The 22,674-nt window shown below is 37.7% G+C and overlaps 1 protein-coding gene across 1 annotated transcript in view; it reads left to right on the top strand.

Moving 5' to 3' along the window:
- The window catches only part of utrn (utrophin), a 552,956-nt gene that overhangs the window by 175,297 nt on the left and 354,985 nt on the right, over window positions 1-22,674 (top strand). The window contains exons 24-28 of the mRNA XM_028797890.2: window positions 1,063-1,176; window positions 8,817-8,972; window positions 16,994-17,164; window positions 19,954-20,133; window positions 21,218-21,352. Of these exons, the coding sequence (XP_028653723.1) occupies window positions 1,063-1,176; window positions 8,817-8,972; window positions 16,994-17,164; window positions 19,954-20,133; window positions 21,218-21,352 (756 nt within the window). The remainder of the gene's footprint in view (window positions 1-1,062; window positions 1,177-8,816; window positions 8,973-16,993; window positions 17,165-19,953; window positions 20,134-21,217; window positions 21,353-22,674) is intronic.

The raw sequence follows: 22,674 nt of genomic DNA, 5'->3' as shown, positions 1-22,674 counted from the left end.
ATGTTGCTAGATCATTGGCCGTGTTTTTTTATTGTCCAGTTTAGAGGCAAATAAGTATGGAAGAAGAAAAAAAAAAATTAAGGACACAGTGAAGAAAAAAAAGTGTATATCGAGAATAAAGTCAACATGCCAACTTTATTCTCGACATTTCCACTTTAATTTTGACGTTTATGTCAAGATTAAAGTCGACGTTGACTTTATTGTCATAGTTTTTGTCATTAAAGTAGATTGTCGTAAACTTTATCTTAAAATCAATGTTTAATTTAACTAGATTTTCTCAGAACCCGTCATAAGTAATGTAACACATTAAATGCTTTGAAATGATATCAAGTATTTTTATTTTAGCATTCTAAATGTTCAGAGAGGAGGGATATCATAAAGTGAATGTATTCTGTGTGGTGATTGCTGCCTGCGTTTCCTCTCAGTGCAAAAGGAAGTCGGTTTAAGAAGCACATAGCGATTAACAACTTGATCGGGAAACACTTGATACAAAGTATTTAATGTTAAATTAAACATTGAATGTAAAAAAAAGTTTACGACATGGCAAAAAACTAGAGAGAGAAAAAATGGGTTTAAAGTGGAAATGTCGACATTCATCTCAATATAAACGGCGAGAATAAAGTTGAAATGTCAACTTTATTCTAGACCTACACATCTGTAATTTCTTCACTGTGTCCGTATTTTTTCTTCTTCTCCGTGGCCCTAATATGCTTCTGTAAATAAGAGACACTGTGACCTCTGAAAGGAAAAAAATGACTGACATTGTTCTTCTGATAAGCTTTTGTTATGCAGTGAAGAGCATAGTAACACAAAATATAAGTTATGCAGCTGTATAAGTAATCCACTATATTAGTTAAAGTTGTACCTTGGCATAAAAAAAACCAGAAAACAAATTGCATTGTTTACAAAAACTGGAAAATGTTGGAGATTTTAAAGCACAGAATTTCAAATCATCCAGTTATGAGACCAGTAAACTTCCACCAGATGTTTTGTGTACGAGTTCATTATAATCATAGTGGCAGTGTAATTTACCTCTCCATCTTTATACATTGCTCTTTGTAGAATAATGGTGAAATTGTGCAGACATGGATTGACAAAGTGGAGTCTTCATTGACCAAAGGAACTTTACCACTTGATGATTCTGAGATGCTTCAGAGAGAGCTGGACCAATGCAAGGTTATGTGTCTTTTGTTCTGAAAAACATTTTTTGTAAAATTTTTGTAGACAATAATTTAATATCTTCAAATATATATCCTACTCATTCTGCAACCAGTGTGTTTGATCAATTTCTTGTTTGTAATATGACTTTTCTGGTATCCATCCATCCATCCTCTTCCGCTTATCCGAGGTCGGGTCGCGGGTGGCAGCAGCTTGAGCAGAGATGCCCAGACTTCCCTCTTCCCGGCCACTTCTTCTAGCTCTTCCGGGAGAATCCCGAGGCATTCCCAGGCCAGCCGGGGAGACATAGTCCCTCCAGTGTGTCCTGGGTCTTCCCCCGGGGCCTCCTCCCGGTTGGATGTGCTCGGAACACCTCACCAGGGAGGGCGTCCAGGAGGCATCCTGATCAGATGCCCGAACCACCTCGTCTGACTCCTCTCGATGCGGAGGAGCAGCGGCTCTACTCTGAGCCCCTCCCGGATGACTGAGCTTCTCACCCTATATTTAAGGGAGAGCCCAGACACCCTGTGGAGGAAACTCATTTCAGCCGCTTGTATTCGGGATCTCGTTCTTTCGGTCACTACCCATAGCTCATGACCATAGGTGAGGGTAGGAACATAGATCGACTGGTAAAATTGAGAGCTTTGCCTTACGGCTCAGCTCCTTTTTCACCACGACAGACCGATGCAGAGTCCGCATCACTGCGGACGCCGCACCGATCCGCCTGTCGATCTCACGCTCCATTCTTCCCTCACTCGTGAACAAGACCCCGAGATACTTGAACTCCTCCACCTGGGGCAGGATCTCGCTCCCAACCCTGAGAGGGCATTCCACCCTTTTCCGGCTGAGGACCATGGTCTCGGATTTGGAGGTGCTGATTCCCATCCCAGCCGCTTCACACTCAGCTGCGAACCGATCCATTGCCCCATGGGTGCAAGCCTGGCCACCAGGCACTCGCCATCGAGCCCCACCTCCAGGCCTGGCTCCAGAGTGAGGCCCCGGTGACCCGCGTCCGGGCGAGGGAAAACGCCTTCCAAATTTTTTATTCGTCATAGGAGGTTATATTGAACCGCACTTTGTCTCATCCCTCACCTAGGAACAGTTTGCCTTGGGTGGCCCTACAGGGGCATAAAGCCCCGGACAACAGAGCTCCTAGGATCATTGGGACAACGCAAACCCCTCCACCACGATAAGGTGGCGGTTCGAGGAGGGGACTTTTTTGGTATAAAGGACTATAATATAGTGAAGAAAGCATCATAATACAGTTTTGTATTAATGGTACAGCCATCCTATTTGGAGTTTGGCAAAACAGTGTTTCTTTAATATATTAAGTTTAAATGGCTTAGTTTAGTTGAAAATGGTTGTGTATAAATACTTCTTAGGATGTGTAGTGATTTGAATAAAATGTTATCTGCTGAGGGAGAATTTTATGAACAGAAAGGTAAACACCATTTATTGTATTAGAAGAGATATCTCTGTTTTAGTAACAATCCGGAAGCTCATTTTTGAAATATCTATGGTTTCTCTTCCATGTTTAACAAATAATAAGGATTTAAACCACATTGCTGGGGATAGTGATTGCTGTAGAAATTTTTTTTTTTATATTGACATCTGTACCATTGTGATACTTCTAATAATGCTGCTGTCTAACAGCTGACATGATCTTGTCCACAGCAGCTGTCTGGAAATTTCCTCCTGGTCTACATAACTTTTCTGCAGGTCTAGTGGAATATTGAGTTAAGTCCAGTTTATTATATAGCACATTTAAAACAGTGAAAAGTGGACTACGGGGGCATTATGACAATAAAATCTAGCAGTAGATTAAAAACGTTAAGATTGGGGAAAAAGTAAGATAAAAGGAAAATAAAAATAACGCATAACCAAACAATATTTCTGTAGACGTATAATCACTAAGTGAGCATACAATTACACATTAACCAATTCACATTTTCATTACTATCAGTTGATTCAACTCATTTTCCGGTATGCTATTGTGTTATGATTGAACTCATGAACATTGATCAGTTACCTCAAAGTGGCAGAACGCATAGAAATATTCATGATTTCTTATAGCATATTATTTTATTCACTAGGTGGCAGTAAAATACTCTAGTGAGAGTTATTTGGGCTTAACACTCTTAAGAGGCTGATTAGATGTCACTGTGAGTCTGACTTGGACTTATTCCCATAATTACATAGAATTCTATCTATCCAATGACCTGAGACAAAGATTGGACTCCTTTGGTACTGTGTCTCTTCAGAGAATCCTTGGGTACTGCTGTTTTGACTTTGTGTTGAATGAATGGTTACTCACGGAGTCCCAAATAAGGCACATTGCCTTCATTGTGAGGGAACATTAGTTACAATTTACAGGATCCTCATATCCTCATTGCTGAGGACCCAAATGTGGCTCAGCCAGGCCAAGGCGGACACTCAAGCAACACCTTGCTGCGGCAGATAGATGGTCCTTTCCAGAGGGTGGGACTAGACCGAGTGTCTGCCTGGGGGGGGGGGGGGGGGGGCGCCAACCGGGATCTCAAGCTATTTTGTCGTGTTGTGGGTGTGGTAACATGCTGTACCAGTGCATGCTCCTCAAGAGATGGTTATTTGAAGATGGGACAAAAACCCACTGGGAAGTACTAGGTCAAGATGAGCCTTTTTTTTAACAGGGATTCAACTTTTGAATGTTTAGAACCAGATGAAATGGAACCTGTCGTTAAAGAACTATTTATAATAGACAAAACATTAGATCCAGTTACTCAAAATATCTCTTTAAAGAATGGTGTAGGCATATTGTCAAGGGAGCAAGAATTTGGGTTCGTGTGGGACACACCATTACATAAGTAGATGAGAGATACTGACTGAAATTAAATAAAGGCTACAATATTTGTAAAATAAACATTTGAGTCATGAGCAGAAGGAAGAATGATTTTTTTTTATCAGTTTAAGAAAAAAATGGAAGAAATCATCACAGGCCAGAGAAGGCATAACACTGCTGAGGCTCACTGATGTACTGAGTATAGCTTTAATACTGAAATAAACCACAGTTGTCTGACAGTTACTGGAAAAAATGTTAGAGAAATATCTTGTTTTTGATTTCTTAAAAGCTACGTGTATTTGTTCAATCAACTTCTTAGAACGTCATTATATTTCTGAAGTCTGTGCGTCTACCACTTTCTCTCACGCTTCTTGCAAGCCTGTCTGAGAGAATGGCTAGTATTTCTAAGCCATGGCAGTATTTTTCTCCTTCATTTTTTTACTGAGTGTATTTACATGCACATACAAAACTTGGAATTAAGTGAGTTACCCATTTAAGTCAGAAACATAGTTTCTTAAAAACCTCCATTTTACATACAGTGTTACACTTGTCGAGTCCTGTGGATACAAAAACATGCAATGAAGCCTGTGCTAGTTTTCATGTGTTTACATTTTGTTCTTCGTATGCTGTTAAGTAAGTTATATCTGTCCCCTTTTTACATCCTCAACCTGAGCCAATGATGATTCATGATAGGAACTCTGGCCGCTACATCACCCAATCATACTGTTTGAACATATCTACAGTATAGTAAATAGTTGGATCAAAACTATATTGACACACTATTTATAGGTTTCGTTACCAGACTGCTCGCAGCACACTCTGCTTGGATGTACGATTTGAGTTCTGCAAAGTACAAGCATACCGGTAATGTGTGCTTCTTGCCTCACACCCAGTGTGGCTGGGATAAAAATAGCTTATTTTATTTTAGTAAAAGATTACTTGTTACTTTAACAAGAAACTGGACTACATTACATGTTACTCCAACACTGTTTACAAAATTGTGCTGTTAAGTTTAGAAACCAAGATAAAGAATAATGTGATAATCAAGCATTTGCCTGAGGAAATTTATCTTGTGGCTGCTAAATAATATGGAGTTCTGGAGAGGATGTGGGTAGAAAAAAAAATTATAAATCGTGGGAATGATTTACTATTTGTGCATATATTTTAATTCTGTCTATGTTTTGATTAAACTGTTCTTAGGAGAAGGAATAGCTAACACATGTTTAGACAAGCAGAATACAACAGACATGTTCAGACTACAAAATCCTTAACTGCAACTTGGTTAATAGTTTACATGGCCAAATAATTGGGCTATTCGCCCAGAAATCTGTGTGTTTTCCTGATATCTCAGATGCTAATGTGCCTGTTTTTTAGAAACCAGGTTTCTGTGAATAACCAGGTTACTGGAGTGGCTATAGAATTCAAATGATCTAATCATTAATGTTGAAATTGCTAACCAAATCTGCAGCTCCAAAATGAGCTGGAAAGACTTCCATTTTACAGCTTTGGAGAGCAACTGTGTAATCATTAGAGCTGGCAGTAGGCTTTGGTAATTCTAGTGTTAAAATATGTAACTGCAACCAAACTCTTCCTGTAGTTATGTATCTGTACTTTGCATTGCTGTTGAAGAATTTTAGTTCAGCCCTCTTTGTAGAATTGCTTTAATAGACACATTGGTAGGTTTTTGAGGATATACTTCTAGTTTCATGTCCTGTCACAGCACCTCTGTTGGATTTATGTCTGCACTTTGACCAGACGCAAGCAGAAATGTAATTTTGCTTCTTTTTGGCTCTTAAGATGTAGATATTCTTTTGTATTTTAGATCATTGTCTTTTTCTGCATGATACAACTATGCTTCAGTTCGCTGACAAATGAATAGGAATTCTCTTTGGTAATTTTCTGATACAGTATAAAATTATAGTTCCTTCAATTATACCAAGTTATCCAGGTCCCGAGGCAGCAAAGCATCCCTTCATCATTATCTTACAACCATCATTTTTGCTTTGCGCCCTCCCCCACCATAACTTATTTTCTATGGAGGAGGAGTGAAAGCTTTACATTTGTCAAAAATTTTGATCTTTGTTTTTTGATGGATCTCAATGTGTTAGGGTTCCTGGATACCAAAAACATTGATATCTCGATGATGGGTGTGTATCTGTCTGTCAAAGTTTCTTGAGGATGGTCAAGAGCTAAAACGTCTAGATGGAAAAATGACCAAAGTTGAAACTTATGCCTGTTATGAAATGATGTGCTAATTAGTTTTTGAACCAAATCATGCAAGAGGCACTCTAGAGCAGGGGTCTCCAACGTGTCACTCGCAAGCTACCGGTAGCTCGCCACCCCTTTCCAAGTAGCTCGCCAAAGGGTTAATGAATACTACATACATTTGAAAACTTGAGTAGTCAAATTAGGGGTGGGCGATCTTTCCAAAAAATCATATCACGATCCTTTTTATAACACAAAATAATGATCCACAATGTGAATTGCAATCTATCTTTTCAATGTGGCATACACTTAAGAGAATATCCGGACTCAAGCTCATCAAGACCTAAGTAACACTTTATTTTATCAAACAAAGTTGAATTCAATTGTTCTCTTGTTCGCTAGTTAAGTAGAGTGAATCGAACACGCCCCAAAGCTGTCAAGTGAGTGAGGAGAGACCAACGCCCCACTCCCTATGATATATAGCGAAATGAGAGAAGTCGCAAATTATAGAAAAAAACCCGATCTAAATCCGTTAAGTAGTTCTCTCGTGAAAAGCAGACAGACATATAGACAGACAGACATTGGATTTTATATATTAGTAAACCTTCAAAATAATATGCAGTTAAAGTCTCAACAGCATTCTCAGCATTTCTGGAGCTAGTAGAGCCAGATACTGTAACTATAAGAATCTTCACCAAGCAGCTCTGACAATGTCTGCTTTGTTTGGGTCTACATACCTCTGTGAGTCTGCCTTTTCTGACATGAATGTCATGAAATCAAAGTTCAGAACAAGACTGACAGATGAACATTTAAATGACTCCATAAGAGTGAACCTAAGTGGCTCCACTCCACCATACACCTCTCTTGTTGACTCCATGCAGTGCCAGTCATCTGACTAACTAAAAAACACATCATACATGCAACTGGACATGTGAATAAAGTGAAATGGTGACATGGAACAAAATGACAAATGAATAAGTAATATCTGTGTATTTGGAATTGCATTGTTTTGTTTTGACAGCATTCATGTTTTAATTGAATAGTGTGAGATACACTAGAAAATGCATATAGACGTACAAAATTTACTTGCAGGTCAACTAAATATTTTTTGTGCTGTTTTAATGCAAAATGTAAGTTGTGGACACAAACATTTTGTAAATGTTAAGGCAAAACAAGCTTGTTCAGTTTGTTTGTGTTGAAATAAGCTATGAGAATAAACGTTAGAAAACATGAGTAGCTCTCGACCATTTTCATTTTGTAAAAGTAGCCCTCAGGGGAAAAAAGGTTGGAGACCCCTAGTCTAGAGGAACCCTCAAATACTGCAATTCTGCAGTTAATTATGAATTCTTCTCGTCAATTGCTATCGTAATGATCTATTTTATGATCAGAAAGATCAGCATCAGATCAGTAAATAATTATTGAAATGTTATTGAATAGTTTGGGTAACTTGGTTCCTAGGGTGCAAAGCCTACTGATGCTCACGTCCAAGTGTTTTATCTGTTGGTATGGCGGTCTTATGATTTCTTTGCTTTATGTTGGACAAGGTGGGTCCCATGATACCCAAAATGTCCCACTTTTGTTACATTTTTAGATACAGCTTTCTTGTAAAAGGCACCGGGTCATCCATGTGCATTCTGGCAAGTTAGTAGTGAGCAATTTATATTTTTAGTTTGCAGTGGTTTTCATTAATATGAAGGCCATTTTTTCCCTATTTCTTTCTGACTGTGGAATCATGAACACTGAGATTTTTTTTTGTTTTTGTTTTTTATTTGGTTTTAGGATTCTTTGTGACTTCTGAATCGTTTTATCTTACGTGCTTTGAGTAATTTTGTGAGGTTGGCCTCTCCAGGGCAGTTTCAGTCTTGTTCAGAGTGCTTTCCAATTGGAGCTAATAACTCTTACTGTGCTTTGATGGCATTAGATAGCTTTAAAAATGTCTTTGTGCCCCTTTTCAGACTGCACATACCAATATTTTGTAATTTCCTTTAATTTTGGAATTATGTGCCTGTTGAATCTTTGTGCTAATGGTAAAGGTCAAAATAAGTGAGGTTTATATTGAACTGGGTTTTTTTATTATCAAGCCTTGCTATGTTTGATCAGCTGACTCTATATGTGCCTATAAATGTGTTGATTTAATTTGTAGAAATTGCTGTTCCACACAGTGCCTGGTTTTGTTGGATAACTTTGTTCTTTAGATAAAAGGCATACAAATAAATGTTATTTGTTCACTCAAGTGTCCTTTTATATGATATGTCAGATATTGTTTGAAGAACTGGAAACAGTCAGTATCATTGATTTGCACTAACAGAAGAAATCTGAATGGGGATAAATATTTTTTCACAGAGCTTTATGTAATATGGAGAAAGTGTCCCTTTACCTAGAGAAACGCTAAAAATATCTTGGCACAGTTTATCTTTTTGTTAAAATGTTTGAAGGTAATTGTTAGACATATTTGTAATTCAATACTTCAGATTGTCACCTGGTCTAAGATTTTCCATAACAATTACACTTAAATTGTAAAAAGTGAGACAGTTGATATGTGCTCTGTGGTTTGCTGCTAATAACCCAATAATCTGTACCAGGTTTTTGTTTTTTATGATATAAAATCTTAATAAATATGGTGTGTGTATTTCAGGTCTTGGTTGATGAAATGAACAGAGTGGAAATTGCATTGAAAAGTATGAAAGAAACAGAATCTAGATCAAGACATCTCTCTTTTCCACATTTGTATGGCTGGAGCCAAGCAAGATTGACAGGCTATCAAATGCAATGGGAGAAACTTAAGAAACAGGTGAATTGCTGTCTCTGCTTTCCATAAAGTTTTATTTTTCACCAAATTACCTTCTTCATTTTAAATGCTATGTACATCCCTGTATTATCAAATTACATATGTTACCTGTCACTCGATTACATGACCATATACAGAGAGTTCTAGACTGATCTTGGATAGTATAAAGTTTTTTTTTTTTTGTTTTTTTTAATACTTCCTAGTGATTGCAGTGAACTGATTTTGTTTGTTCTTGATGTATATTTTAATGACTGTTTATAATGGGCATGTCAACATCTGGCAGTTTTATCATAGCTGATTAATTCTCCTTTTATCTGTTGCTGTTATACTGCTTGGCAGTCCACATTTTATAATGACAAAGATTATGACATTACAGTTACAAATCAGTTAATTTAAAGTACATTAAGAACAAAATCAGTTTATTGCAATTGTTTATCAGTACAAAAAAAGGAGAAACACCTTTGACCTAGGAGTGCATTTTCTACATCCAGTTAAAACTTGGCTGTTTCCAGCACTGCAAGGTTTGAGCTGTGAGGAAAGACTGAAGGATATGAAACTTTCAAGTTTAAGCTGGTAAAGATAAAGAGATGACATAAATGAAGAGCTCAAAATTATGAGGGGAATTGGTACAGATGATCCAATATGTTGTTTGTAAAAGAGTTCTTCAATAAAAACACAAATACAGTAATCCCTCCTCCATCGCGGGGGTTGCGTTCCAGAGCCACCCGCGAAATAGGAAAATCCGCGAAGTAGAAACCACATGTTTATATGGTTATTTTTAGAATGTCATGCTTGGGTCACAGATTTGCGCAGAAACACAGAGGTTGTAGAGAGACAGGAACGTTATTCAAACACTGCAAACAAACATTTGTCTCTTTTTCAAAAGTTTAAAACTGTGCTCCATGACAAGACAGAGATGACAGTTCTGTCTCACAATTAAAAGAATGCAAACATATCTTCCTTTTCAAAGGAGTGCAAAGCAAGCAGTCAAAAAAAAAATCAATAGGGCTTTTTGGCTTTTAAGTATGCGAAGCACCGCCGGTACAAAGCTGTTGAAGGCGGCAGCTCACACCCCCTCTGTCAGGAGCAGAGAGAGAGTTAGAGAGAGATAGAGAGAGAGATAAAAAATCAATACGTGCCCTTTGAGCTTTTAAGTATGCGAAGCTCCGTGCAGCACAGCATGTCGTTTCAGGAAGCAGCTGCACACAGCCCCCCCTGCTCACACCCCCCTACGTCAGCGCAAGAGAGAGAGAGAGAGAAAGTAAGTTGGGTAGCTTCTCAGCCATCTGCCAATAGCGTCCCTTGTATGAAATCAACTGGGCAAACCAACTAAGGAAGCATGTACCAGAAATTAAAAGACCCATTGTCCGCAGAAACCCGCGAAGCAGCGAAAAATCCGCGATATATATTTAAATATGCTTACATATAAAATCCGCGATGGAGTGAAGCCGCGAAAGGCGAAGCGCGATATAGCGAGGGATCACTGTACTGCAATTTGCGAGGGTAATTTTTACCAAACCTAAAACTTTTTTTTTTTTTTTTTTCACACAGACAGCTATAGACATTTGCAAAAAGTTGTCAAGTAGGGTTCTTTAGAATTTGACTTGATGGTATTTAGATTGGGTGTATCCCAAGCACTCTATATATTTTATCTGTTTCTCATACTTGTATTGTTTGATTTTACATACTACATCATGTAATATAATGAGCTGCTTTACACAATGTCTTGTAGGTACATGTGAAGCAGGTCTTCATAGTCAATAGTGTTTCATATTTGTGAATGTCAGTAAAACAGTAATGTGTTAAATCTGTCACTTAGGGGTAACAGTGAACTATAATGGCTGAGACATTGCACTGAAGAAGAAACATGACTGTGACAGTCTGGGTTGGCTCCAGCTGTGATAACATCCTTGAGCACAGAACTATCAATAGCCATGACTGGGATAAGCCAGGCAAATGAGGATATAAATGGTCAAGAGTAATAACAAATAATAGATGATTAAAACAGGTTTAAGCAGGAGCTGTTCTTTAAAAAAAAAAATAGGAGCTATGGTGATTCCTTCTCCACCACTACTCCGGTCACCCATCTGGGTCTGTTATCTCAGGAACCCACAAACCCTGGTCCATGTCTTCTCTGCCATCACCACATAGTCTTAAAGGTTGTAGCCCACTCATCATGGTTGATCGCTAGAATGCTAACAAAAGCAACACTGTTCATGTTTTCTTCCCATCACATCAGTCCCAACTGCTTGCTTTTTCCATGCCACACCACATCAGCCATGCTACCTGCCTCTTCTTTCTCTTTTGTTTTAGCCTCCATCTTTACTATCCTGTTCTTTCCTTTATCTCCCAGTTCTCTGCTCAAGCTCCTTTTCTAGTATTAGGGATGTAAGTACGCTAATGCTGATTAGGGTCTAGAGTGCTAATGAGGCAATCGACCGAACCACCCTTGTCTTCATGTGAATGCATGGTTGGCTGCTTACCTCATCAACCTCCGGAGCACACTACCATACACACCTCCAACAAATCCTGAGCACACTTTTATTTATTTAAAACTTGCACATCACCACTGACCTGTGTGCGTCCTATAACAAGGTCTATATGCATTCTTTACATGGTTGAGATGCTGTCTCTGTTTTTAGACTAATTCTCCCTCCAATTCCCATTTTTTTCATCAGCCTCTCCTTCAGTAGATTAGAGTAAAAACAATTGGTGGCTTTTTATTGTTCAACCATCAAGAGCATCCTGGCATATTGTATCACAGTATGGTACGCTGGATACATGGCAGAAGACAAGAAGGCTCTCCAGAGAGTCATAAACTCAGCACAAAAAAAAAAATCACAGGTTGCTGTCTGCCCTCCCTGGAAGACATTGCCTGTTCCCGCTATCTAACCAGATCCACAAATATCTTTAAGGATCCTTCATACCTTGGTCACCACCTGTTTGAACTGTTGCCCTCTGGTTGGCAAAAATAAGCAAATTAAGGCAGATTAAACAATTTTTGGTCAATGCTGGGAAACAGACTCATACATACTGCTGCTGCCCTCATTCAGCTACTCCCCTGTGAAGTAGCAGTATTTATTGTATTTCTACTGGTTTCATTTTTTTTTACTCTTAATTTTAAGTATACTTTTTTTTTTCCCAAATAATATACTGTTACCTAAAAACTGGGCTAAATGTCCAATATCCTTTAGTGCAATAACATTTTTTAAATATTTTAATATTTTATGATGATGTTCTTGTGTGTATTAGGTGTTGTATTTTTTTTTCCACAAATTAGTGTTGTTTGCTTTTTTTGTACCTTGCTGGAGTTGCGCTCATAATTTTGTTGCAATTTTTTTTTTCACAATAATGATAAGGGTTTTCTATCCATATTACTAAATGAGAATGGTAAACCGGATATGGACGCAGGGACCTGCCCGTGGACGCAAAAGACATAGTGCGCAGGCGCCACACAAAGCCCCCCCTCCAACGAGAATGGTAAACCGGATATGCCCATAGCACACAAAAAAAAAGGAGTCAGACGCAGGCGCCACACAAAGCCCATAGCACACAAAAAAGAGGAATCACACCCACGCCCCAGAGTGAAACGGGACAGACTACGGAGTAAACACACTAACATAAATAAGAAATGAGACACAAAGCCCCCCTCCACAGAAAAAGCCACCCTCCACTAACAGAAATAAGAAATGAGGCAACGCATAAGAAATTATGCAACGCTCCCATAGCACACAAAAAAAAAAAGGAGTCAGACGCAGGCGCCACACAAAGCCCCAGAGTGAAACGGGACAGACTACGGAGTACACACACTAACATAAATAAGAAATGAGACACAAAGCCCCCCTCCACTAACAGAAATAAGAAAAGAGACAACGCGCCCATAGCACACAAAAAAGAGGAGTCAGACGCAGGCGCCACACAAAGCCCATAGCACACAAAAAGGAGGAGTCACACACACGACCCAGAGTGAAACGGGACAGACTACGGAGTCCACACGGTGTCACCCATCAAGCCCGAGATTACAGCGCCCAAACCCAATGTAAAACGGGACAGAATACGGAGTCGAGAAAGGTTCACAAATCAAACCCGACATAATACGCCACCCCAGAGTAAAACGGGACAGACTACGGAGTCCAGAAAGGGTCACAAATCAATTGGAGTACGGAAAGCGCCAGACAGTATGCAAACACACTACACATGCATGATCCACGCACCTCTAATAACCCACAAGCAAAAACACGATATACTACAGAAAGCACACAAATACGGACTCCACAACATATTTGAATCACATTACAGTGATACAATATTTACAGTGCAACCACACAAGACACAGGCACAACACCTGATGGGCAATAAGAATAAACGAACACTCCGTAATAAAAGTTCGTCATCCTCACACGTGAAGACTATATAGCATAACTTAATCATCACATTACAGTCATACATTTTTAACAATTCAACCACAGAAAACGCTACCCATTAACAATAAGTGCAATCCATTATCCATGTTACTAACGCTAAACAAGGAAGAACTAATGTAGTTGCGCTCACGCCTCCAAAACAATAGACCAGATACCACTGTTAACGCGACGGGCTATATTATGTCCAAAGAGTATTGATGTGGATCACATAATTAACCAAGTCATTGCATTACTACCTGGAGAAAGCCGCCTCTTTCCAAGTACTGACAAAATTGATTCTGCAGACGACATTGAACATCTTAATTTCCCTTTACAATATCTGAACACTATTAACCCAGCCGGATTGCCACAACACAATCTTAACCTTAAAATCGGAACAATTGTCATGCTATTAAAAAACGTTAATACTAAACAGGGTTTATGCAACGGTACATGTTTAGTCATCAACACCATGACAAACAATGTTATTGAAGCAAAAATACTTACAGGATCACATACTGACAATACTGTTTTAATTCCTAGAATTCACCTTACAAGTTCTGCCCTTGAATTGCCATTTACACTTGGGCGACGCCAATTTCCCAGTAAACCTGCATTTGCCATGACAATCAACAAATCCCAAGCACAGACCATGGACAAAGTTGGTATATACCTCTCTGAGCGCGTATTTGGACATGGACAACTTTATGTAGCCTTCTCATGAGTTCGGCGTTCATCTGACATTAAACTTAAAGTTATAAATACTCCAATACCAAGAAAAAATCATTCAAGGACAACAAACCATCTTTACTACAAATATTGTATATAAAGAGATATTCCAATAAATCTTTGTGATTTGCCATACAATGCGTTCTTTACTTCCTATCCACCGTCTGAAACTGCGGAGGCAAAACAGGCACGGGTTCAAACCGAACGAGCTCAACTTACGGATATACGCTTACAACGCGCGTCTCACACCGCAGAAGCAGGGCAAGCACGGGTTCAAAACAATGCAAGCTCCTACAACATGCGTCTGAAACTACGGCTGACCAGCGGGCACGGGTTCAAAACACTGGGGGTAGGCGAGCGAAGCCCCCTTATTCTATTCTATTCTACTACAGTCTTTTGAATAAAGTACTGATTGTCGCACTTTGTTTCTTAAGTATTTGGTCTTAATAAAAGACAACATTTTAATTTTATTGTTTTTGCAGTTTATCCTTGGGTTCCTACCAAGGTTGTTATAATCAAAACTGAAACTATTAATAAAAAAACATTTTCATACACTGAAATAAAAAACTAAAACTAAACAAAACTATTAAAGTAGCTGGAAAGACTAACAGAAATAAAATCTACTAAAATTTTTATTTTTTGTCAGAACTGGACTTACACAAGGGCTAATCTAGGATACAGGGATCCCAACATTAATAAAAATAGATTAATGAGAATTTCATATTTGGTTTTTGAATAAATATTCCTGCCGTTAGTCTTTAACCCTTGTAACTTTTAACTCTAAAACTGAAAGTCATCTACTATGAGCCGACCCTTACAAAATTTCAGTCTGTTCATAAATGATATCATGTTAGCTGTAACTGACTGAGCCCAAGATACAGTATGTAAACAGCAGTTATTACAGCAGCACACACTAAGCCCAGTTCTAAGCTGCATGTGAATCTAATGTCCGTTTTGACGAGCTTTTGCGCTTCTTGTATATCAAGATGTCATTCAAATGCCTGTAGTCGAAATGTACTGATCAACAAAACCTTTACTGTATTGACAGAATAATAACAAGTGAGTAACGTTTCAGTTTGTTTCTTAGGTGTGTGTGTTTTTTGTTGACAATCATTCACCTGCCATTTTGCACTGGAAAAATCCAGTTTGAAAATAAAACGACACTGACGAGAGACTAAGTCATCATACAAGATTAGCATAATGTTGCTGACCAATCACCTTTTCTTTAAAAAGGTAATTTAACAATGAAGCGATACTATCTTTGTAAAATTCCTGAGTTGGCAGTGTCTCTACTGAACTTAGAGGTAGGTAGGTAAAGTTTGCCACCTGGTAAAAATCTAAACCTACTAATGTGTTTTTGTATTCATTATTTATTTATTAGTTTATCTTTTTTAGTTTACATTCAAGCTCAAAAGTCCTGATATTGTGAAACTAATCCGGTGGCAGAATTATGTTTTAAAATATTTGTCCACCTCTCTTCAATCTTTCTCGAAATAGTTGAAATATCATATTGCATACCAGGGATTTTACATGCCTTGCATCCAAACCTGCTGGGATAGGTTCTAGGATTCTTGTGATCATGCTGTAGATAAGTTGGTTTAGAAAATGTCTATATTGTTCCTAATCTCAGATACTGTTTCTGTTGTTTTGTGGCTGCCCATATTCCTATTAAGCACTCTTACTGTGCTCATTAAGGGTTTACTATTCTCATGCATGGGCTATTCGAATCTCACTGCCCCTAACCTTGATGCTGCATGCTTGTTTTTCCTTGTTTCCCTTAATACAGGTAGGTGGGGTCTGCACAGTGATTCAAGCCTAAGAGCCCTGTTTTTCCTAAGCCCCCATTATTTTCATGATCTCACCTGTCAGAACACAGTAGAAAATGTTTTCTGATTTTTTTATATCTTTTCAGGCCTGCAGGCAGCAAAATTCTGTCTATAAATTGTATGTGCCTGAGATGAAATCAGTGATCAATATGGCTGGTAGAAAATAACAAAGCCCAGTAATAGAGATTTTTGAATGCAATATTAAAGGCATTAATTGTAAGCACATTGTGATTGAGCAGCATATGTTGTTTTTTATAGACATTTAGAGTAGAAAAAACAAAAAAACAAACCTTAAAATTCATCTAAATTTCATCACAATTTGGCCCATTCTGGGCAAGAAAAGGAAAAGATGAAAATTGCCAACAGTCAGCACACATTTGTTCAGCACAAATGACATAAAACATATTTACAAAATCATAAAATTATATAAAATTGTTCATATTTAGTGTCTGGTTTTCGATTATGCTTGTTTTTATCAGACAAAAACAAAACCAGATAGTAAACCATGTAGTGCAGTAAGCTTCCACTAACATTAAACTCATATTATATCCAAATGTGTTAAGTGTACAGTTCTGTCTGATTGTGACACAAAACTAAACTCCATATTAACTCTTTAACAATACCATATTTACTAAAACTGAAACTAATAAAAACAAAATAGAAATGTCTCTGTGAAATATAACGAAAAATACACAAATAAGGATAACTAAAACTAATCTGAATTTCCAAGTAAGGTCAGAAAGAATACAGAAATAAAAACTAATGTTAAAATGCTTAACTATAATAGCTTTGGTTCCTACTTATAAAAGGATCCCTTAAGCACACAGAAGCAAATTGTGTTCAACTAAGTGTGTCCTGAAATTTTTTAATTTGCTGATATTCCTGCAAACCTATTCACTGCTGTAAGCGAAACTAAGTTAAAATATAATCAACTAATACAATTAGAATTGGTACATCACTATTTATACATGATCTTTTCTGATAAGATAGATGCACAGATATTTATTGAAAATAAAATAAACCACTTTTTTTTTTATTCCCTGGTTATTTCTTGTGGTGTTAACAGATTTTAAGCCATCATGACCAGTTGTCTGAGAACCAGGAAAAGGCAGAGAATTTGAAAAAAGATTTGGCAGAGATGCAAGAGTGGATGACTCAAGTAGATGAAGAATATCTGATGAGGGATTTTGAATACAAGAGTCCAGATGAATTGGAGGGAGCCTTGGATGAAATGAAGGTGGCAATTTTAATAAGTACACAAATAAAGTATATGCTAATATTGATGTTGGTACTAAAATCTGTACCTGAAGAACATCATTGAATATCTAATGCTGAACATAGACATTAACTTACTTAGATCATTTTTAGGTTATTTGTTATTTTTCATATGTAGCAGAATCAAATTTGTAGCATGTTTATAACTTTTAACCTATGATACCAAAATAGTCTTTGTATGCTAAGTGAGAAAATATTAGTTCATGAACTTGGTTAAGCCATCATTACATTCTGTGTTTTTCTGAACTAGTTTTTAAAACTCCATTATAAGAGGAAAAACATAAGGTTCTTTCTTATAAGTTACAGGGGATTATAAGTTGTGCAATTAAGGTCAAACGTACCTAATTGTTTTTAATAAATACAGACATGTGGTAATAGCACTCCATTATTATTTTCTTCAGTACTGTATTTGTTCATGTTTTCACTTTGTTATATTTGGTAGATAAAAGCTGTTTATTTTGTGAGTGTCGGCATTATCTATAAGTCAGTACTAGTAACATTTCTTCTATTGTGATATTGTTTGGCTTGATGAGTTAAGGGATAACTATTGGACTTTAAATTCTGTTATTTGGTTGGATTGCTGCAATAGTAACAAGGTACTCTCACTTTTTAAACTCCGGGGACATTAGTATTAGTTTAGCTGAATCATCATACAGTTTTTTATCTTCACCCTTTAGAACTCTTTACTGTACATTTACCGTTATGTTGTTGCATTTTTACAAATACTGTACATATAAGCAATGAGTGTTATGTTTGCTTTGTTTGCGAACAGCAGCTACTAAGCTGGAAGCAGTCATTACCAAGATATTGAAGAAGGGAAATGCCTTTTTAGAATGTGTTTTAAAACCCACTATTAAATATTGAAGTAACTTTGCTCATCCATCCATCCATCCATCCTCTTCCGCTTATCTGAGGTCAGGTCGCGGGGGCAGCAGCTTGAGCAGAGATACCCAGACTTCCCTCTCCCCGGCCATTTCTTCTAGCTCTTCCGGGAGAATCCCGAGGCGTTCCCAGGCCAACCGGGAGACATAGTCCCTCCAGCGTGTCCTGGGTCTTCCCCAGGGCCTCCTCCCGGTTGGACGTGCCCGGAACACCTCACCAGGGAGGCATCCAGGAGGCATCCTGATCAGATGCCCGAGCCATCTCATCTGACTCCTCTCGATGTGGAGGAGCAGTGGCTCTACTCTGAGTCCCTCCCGGATGACTGAGCTTCTCACCCTATCTTTAAGGGAAAGTCCAGACACCCTGCGGAGGAAACTCATTTCAGCCGCTTGTATTGGCGATCTCGTGCTTTTGGTCACTACCCATAGCTCATGACCATAGGTGAGGGTAGGAACATAGATCGACTGGTAAATTGAGAGCTTTGCCTTACTGCTCAGCTCCTTTTTCACCACGACAGACCGATGCAGAGCCCGCATCAGTGCGGACGCCGCACTGATCCGCCTGTCGATCTCACGCTCCATTCTTCCCTCACGCGTGAACAAGACCCCGAGATACTTGAACTCCTCCACTTGGGGCAGGATCTCGCTTCCAACCCTGAGAGGGCACTCCACCCTTTTCTGGCTGAGGACCATGGTCTCGGATTTGGAGGTGCTGATTCCCATCCCAGCCGCTTCACACTCAGCTGCGAACCGATCCAGAGAGAGCTGAAGATCATGGCCTGATGAAGCAAACAGGACAACATCATCTGCAAAAAGCAGTGACCCAATCTTGAGTCCACCAAACTGGACCCTCTCAACACCCTGGCTGCGCCTAGAAATTCTGTCCATAAAAGTTATGAACAGAATCAGTGACAAAGAGCAGCCCTGGCGGAGTCCAACTCTCACTGGAAATGGGTTCAACTTACTGCCGGCAATGTGGACCAAGCTCTGACACCGGTTGTACAGGGACCGAACAGCCCTTATCAGGGGGTCTGGTACCCCATACTCCCGGAGCACCCCCCACAGGATTCCCTGAGGGACACGGTCGAACGCCTTTTCCAAGTCCACAAAACACATGTAGACTAGTTGGGCGAACTCCCATGCATCCTCCAGGACTCTGCTAAGGGTGTAGAGCTGGTCCACTTTGCTCATTTTAATTAAATTTGCCTTTATTTTAGGAAAGTGTCAATTTGGGGACTCCGGAAGACCTACATTTTCTCCTCATTGAAATTAATGGTGGTTACGTCTTCGATTTATGAAAACTCGTCCTACAAGGGTTTTTTTCAGGAACTCGTTATGCTTGTGAAGAGGGAGAAGACTGTACTTGTACTTTCCATATGCTACTTCCTGTTATATGACATTATGCACTGTGTTGTTTTTCAGTGTTTATCAGTGTAAACATGAAATCATATCCTAATAGAACGATTTAGTAGTGTGTACAAAGTAAAATATTTGTTTCGCTTGACTAAAATAAATGAATTTTAACATTGAAATATTGTTTAGCCTGTCCTCTTAATGATATTTGCATTTGTTTTTTTTGTGTGACAAAAACTAAGAAGCAAAACTTGTAGGCACCTGTTTTTCTTTGCTTGAGTGTTTGATGAAAACTGATACCCATTCCTTTGAGCATTATGTACAGTATTACCTGTCCAGGATTTGTTCCTGCCTAACATGTGATGCTGCTGGAATGGGCCCCATCTCTCTGCATCCTTGAATTAGGTTGAGTAGATCTGATGGCAGATAGGTGGAGTTTGTAAGAAGTGTTTTATTTATTTAAACTGCTCTTTACATTCAATCTACATTTATTACTGGACTGATTTTTATCTTTCAGAGAGCGAAGGAGGATGTGTTACAGAAGGAGGTGCGAGTGAAGATTTTGAAGGACAACATTAATACTCTTGTGGCAAAATCACCACCTGGTGGCCAGAATTTAACATCTGATCTTGCAGTAGTTCTTAAGAATTATCAAAAGTTGTGTGAACGATTTCAGAGAAAATGCCACACATTAGAGGTATGCAAGTATTTATAAAAATAATTCAAATATTACTCGTTGAGGAATTTAATCTTTTGAGGTAAAATTTCCACTGAAAGTTTAAGGCTTTGGTGGTGTTTGACAGCTGCTGTGTGAAATTCTTAAACTTTCTTTTGCAGTTCTAATGAGAAGTCAAGCAAAATGACATCTTTTATTGTCTAACTAAAAAGATTACAGTATGCAAACTTTTGAGGCAACTCGGGCTCCTCCTTCAGGTATGATATAAACATGAAGAAGGGGCCTGAGTTGCAACGGAAGCTTGCATGTTGTACTCTTTTTAGCCATTGAAAGGTGTCGTTTTGCTTGACTTCTCATTAACTGCATAATGGCTAACATGGTACAACACCCTAGCACTACACACATGCAAGACACTGAAATGTACCGCTACTTTTGCAATTCTAGTACATTTTAATCTGCATGGCTACTGCACATTAATTCTGCCCCACTGAGACTTTAGTTGAACTTAGCACAATAACAGTAAGATCAATTTAAACTAATCTGTAGGAATAATAATAATAAAATGTGAATTATAATTGTTTAAAGGCTGAAGAGTTTACCATTTTGAAAAAAACTGCTTACCAAAGTAATAGCTTAAATTGGATATTAATACAATAGAACAGCAAGATGGTGTGTAAATCTTTAAAGTAATTAATAATAATAATTAAGACTTCTGTTACCATTCTAAAAATAGATCCAGTCATTCAAAAATGTTTTAAAGCTCACCCAAGCACATTTATGAGCATAAAGATATTTTTTTACTTTTCCTATGGCAGAAGAACACATTTCAATAATACTGAACAAAAAATGTCTTGTTTCTGTTTTCTTTTTGATTGTGATTATTTGTAGTCATTATTTTGTGTAATTGAACTACAAATTTCCTTTTAATTCCTACAGTGCCATTTTGAATTTCTTTTGTTTTCATACATGCTACAGTCCAGGATTCTGTAATTGTGATTAAACTTTTCTTTGTGCAAAAATTTTTAATAAAAAAAAAATATGCTAAGTTTAAATCCTATTATCATGCAAACAACACTTAATGCCAATCATATGTATTTGTTTCTAGGAAGTTTGGTCTTGTTGGATTGAGTTACTACACTATTTAGAAATGGAGACTAACTGGTTAAACGATTTGGAGGAACAGGTCCAGAATACTGAAAACTTGCCTGACAATCCAGGAGTTGTTGCTGAAGCATTAGAGGTAAAGAATTTATGAACAGATAATACATATCATTTATAAACCCTTGAACTGCTTAACTTCTCATATACAGTACCTAAGATGCAGCATAGGGCAGTTAAATATTAATTAAATGCAATAGTGTGTACAGATGCACATTTTAGTAACCACTTACAGTAATTCCCAGGTGAAATAATGTTAATGGGGCAGAAACACTCTCCTCCCATAGCCTATAGTAATAAAATGGCAATATGTAAAATATTACTATTAATTTTTAAAATTTGGGATACATTTTATGTAAGTAAACATGATTTTGACAAGACCAAAGCAGATGTAATCCATAGTTTGTATTCTTCATTTGTAAGACGTGCTGCACAGTTCTAATCAGTATTTGCCAAAGAGGTTTTATCAGTTATTAAATTCTAGGGATCGCATTTCTTCCATTCTTGATCTTGAATAATTTTACAGTATACTTAATAAAAATAATGCAGTGTATAACTTGGTACATTCCTTGTTTAATCTTAGTGTCTGATGCTATGATTTAAAATGAAGACTAAATCACATTATACAATCTTTCTATTTGTAAAATTTGCTTTTTAATTTTAGGTTTTTGTCTTAGCTGTGCCTCACCTGCCCCTGCCTTACCTCCTCCAACTCTCGCCTTCCACATGTCAAAATAGACAACAATAAGACAAAGTACTTGAACTTTAGAGGAAAATAGCACTTGACTTTTAATGGCTAGATTAACTTCTTGCAAAAAACAGCTGTTCACACACAGGAAGCAGCATGTCATCTTCAAAACAAGAATAACTGTCCAAGAGTGTAAACACACACATGATGGATGAGTTTCTTGTTTGGTGTTTATTGTCTTTGTTTATTGACACTTGAACAAATTTCTTACAGCTTAAAAATCATTTTTATACGTATCTAGCAATAAGTAAAATCCCTTTTCTAATAAAATCTAAATAGCTAAATATTAAAAATATAAAAAGGTAGAGCATTTAGGTCTGCACAGTATGAATTTCAGTGATTTCTTAATTACAGATCATTTTTACTGGCAACTAAAATAATTATATGGATTTACTGTTAAATTATAAAGAACAGCTTATTAAGAAGTGTAAAGAATATTTTGGCTTTCAAATACGCATTTCTGTATTGATTAAACTTCATGGTTGCTTCCTTTCACCTGATTTTTTTTTTTTTTTTTTGAGGCGGAGTATTAAGTTATAATGCATGTGACCTGTTGAATGTCCCATTCACGGATAATAAAATTCACTTTGACCTTCAGATAGGTGTCCCAGTATTGAAAGCAGTAAAACATACATCTTCATTGTAGTTTGCTCTAA

This window comes from Erpetoichthys calabaricus, chromosome 3 (genome assembly GCF_900747795.2).
Source record: "Erpetoichthys calabaricus chromosome 3, fErpCal1.3, whole genome shotgun sequence".
Classification (NCBI taxonomy): domain Eukaryota; kingdom Metazoa; phylum Chordata; class Cladistia; order Polypteriformes; family Polypteridae; genus Erpetoichthys; species Erpetoichthys calabaricus.
The sequence above is the reverse complement of the archived record's forward strand: the minus strand, read 5'-3'. Positions and strand labels throughout refer to the sequence as shown.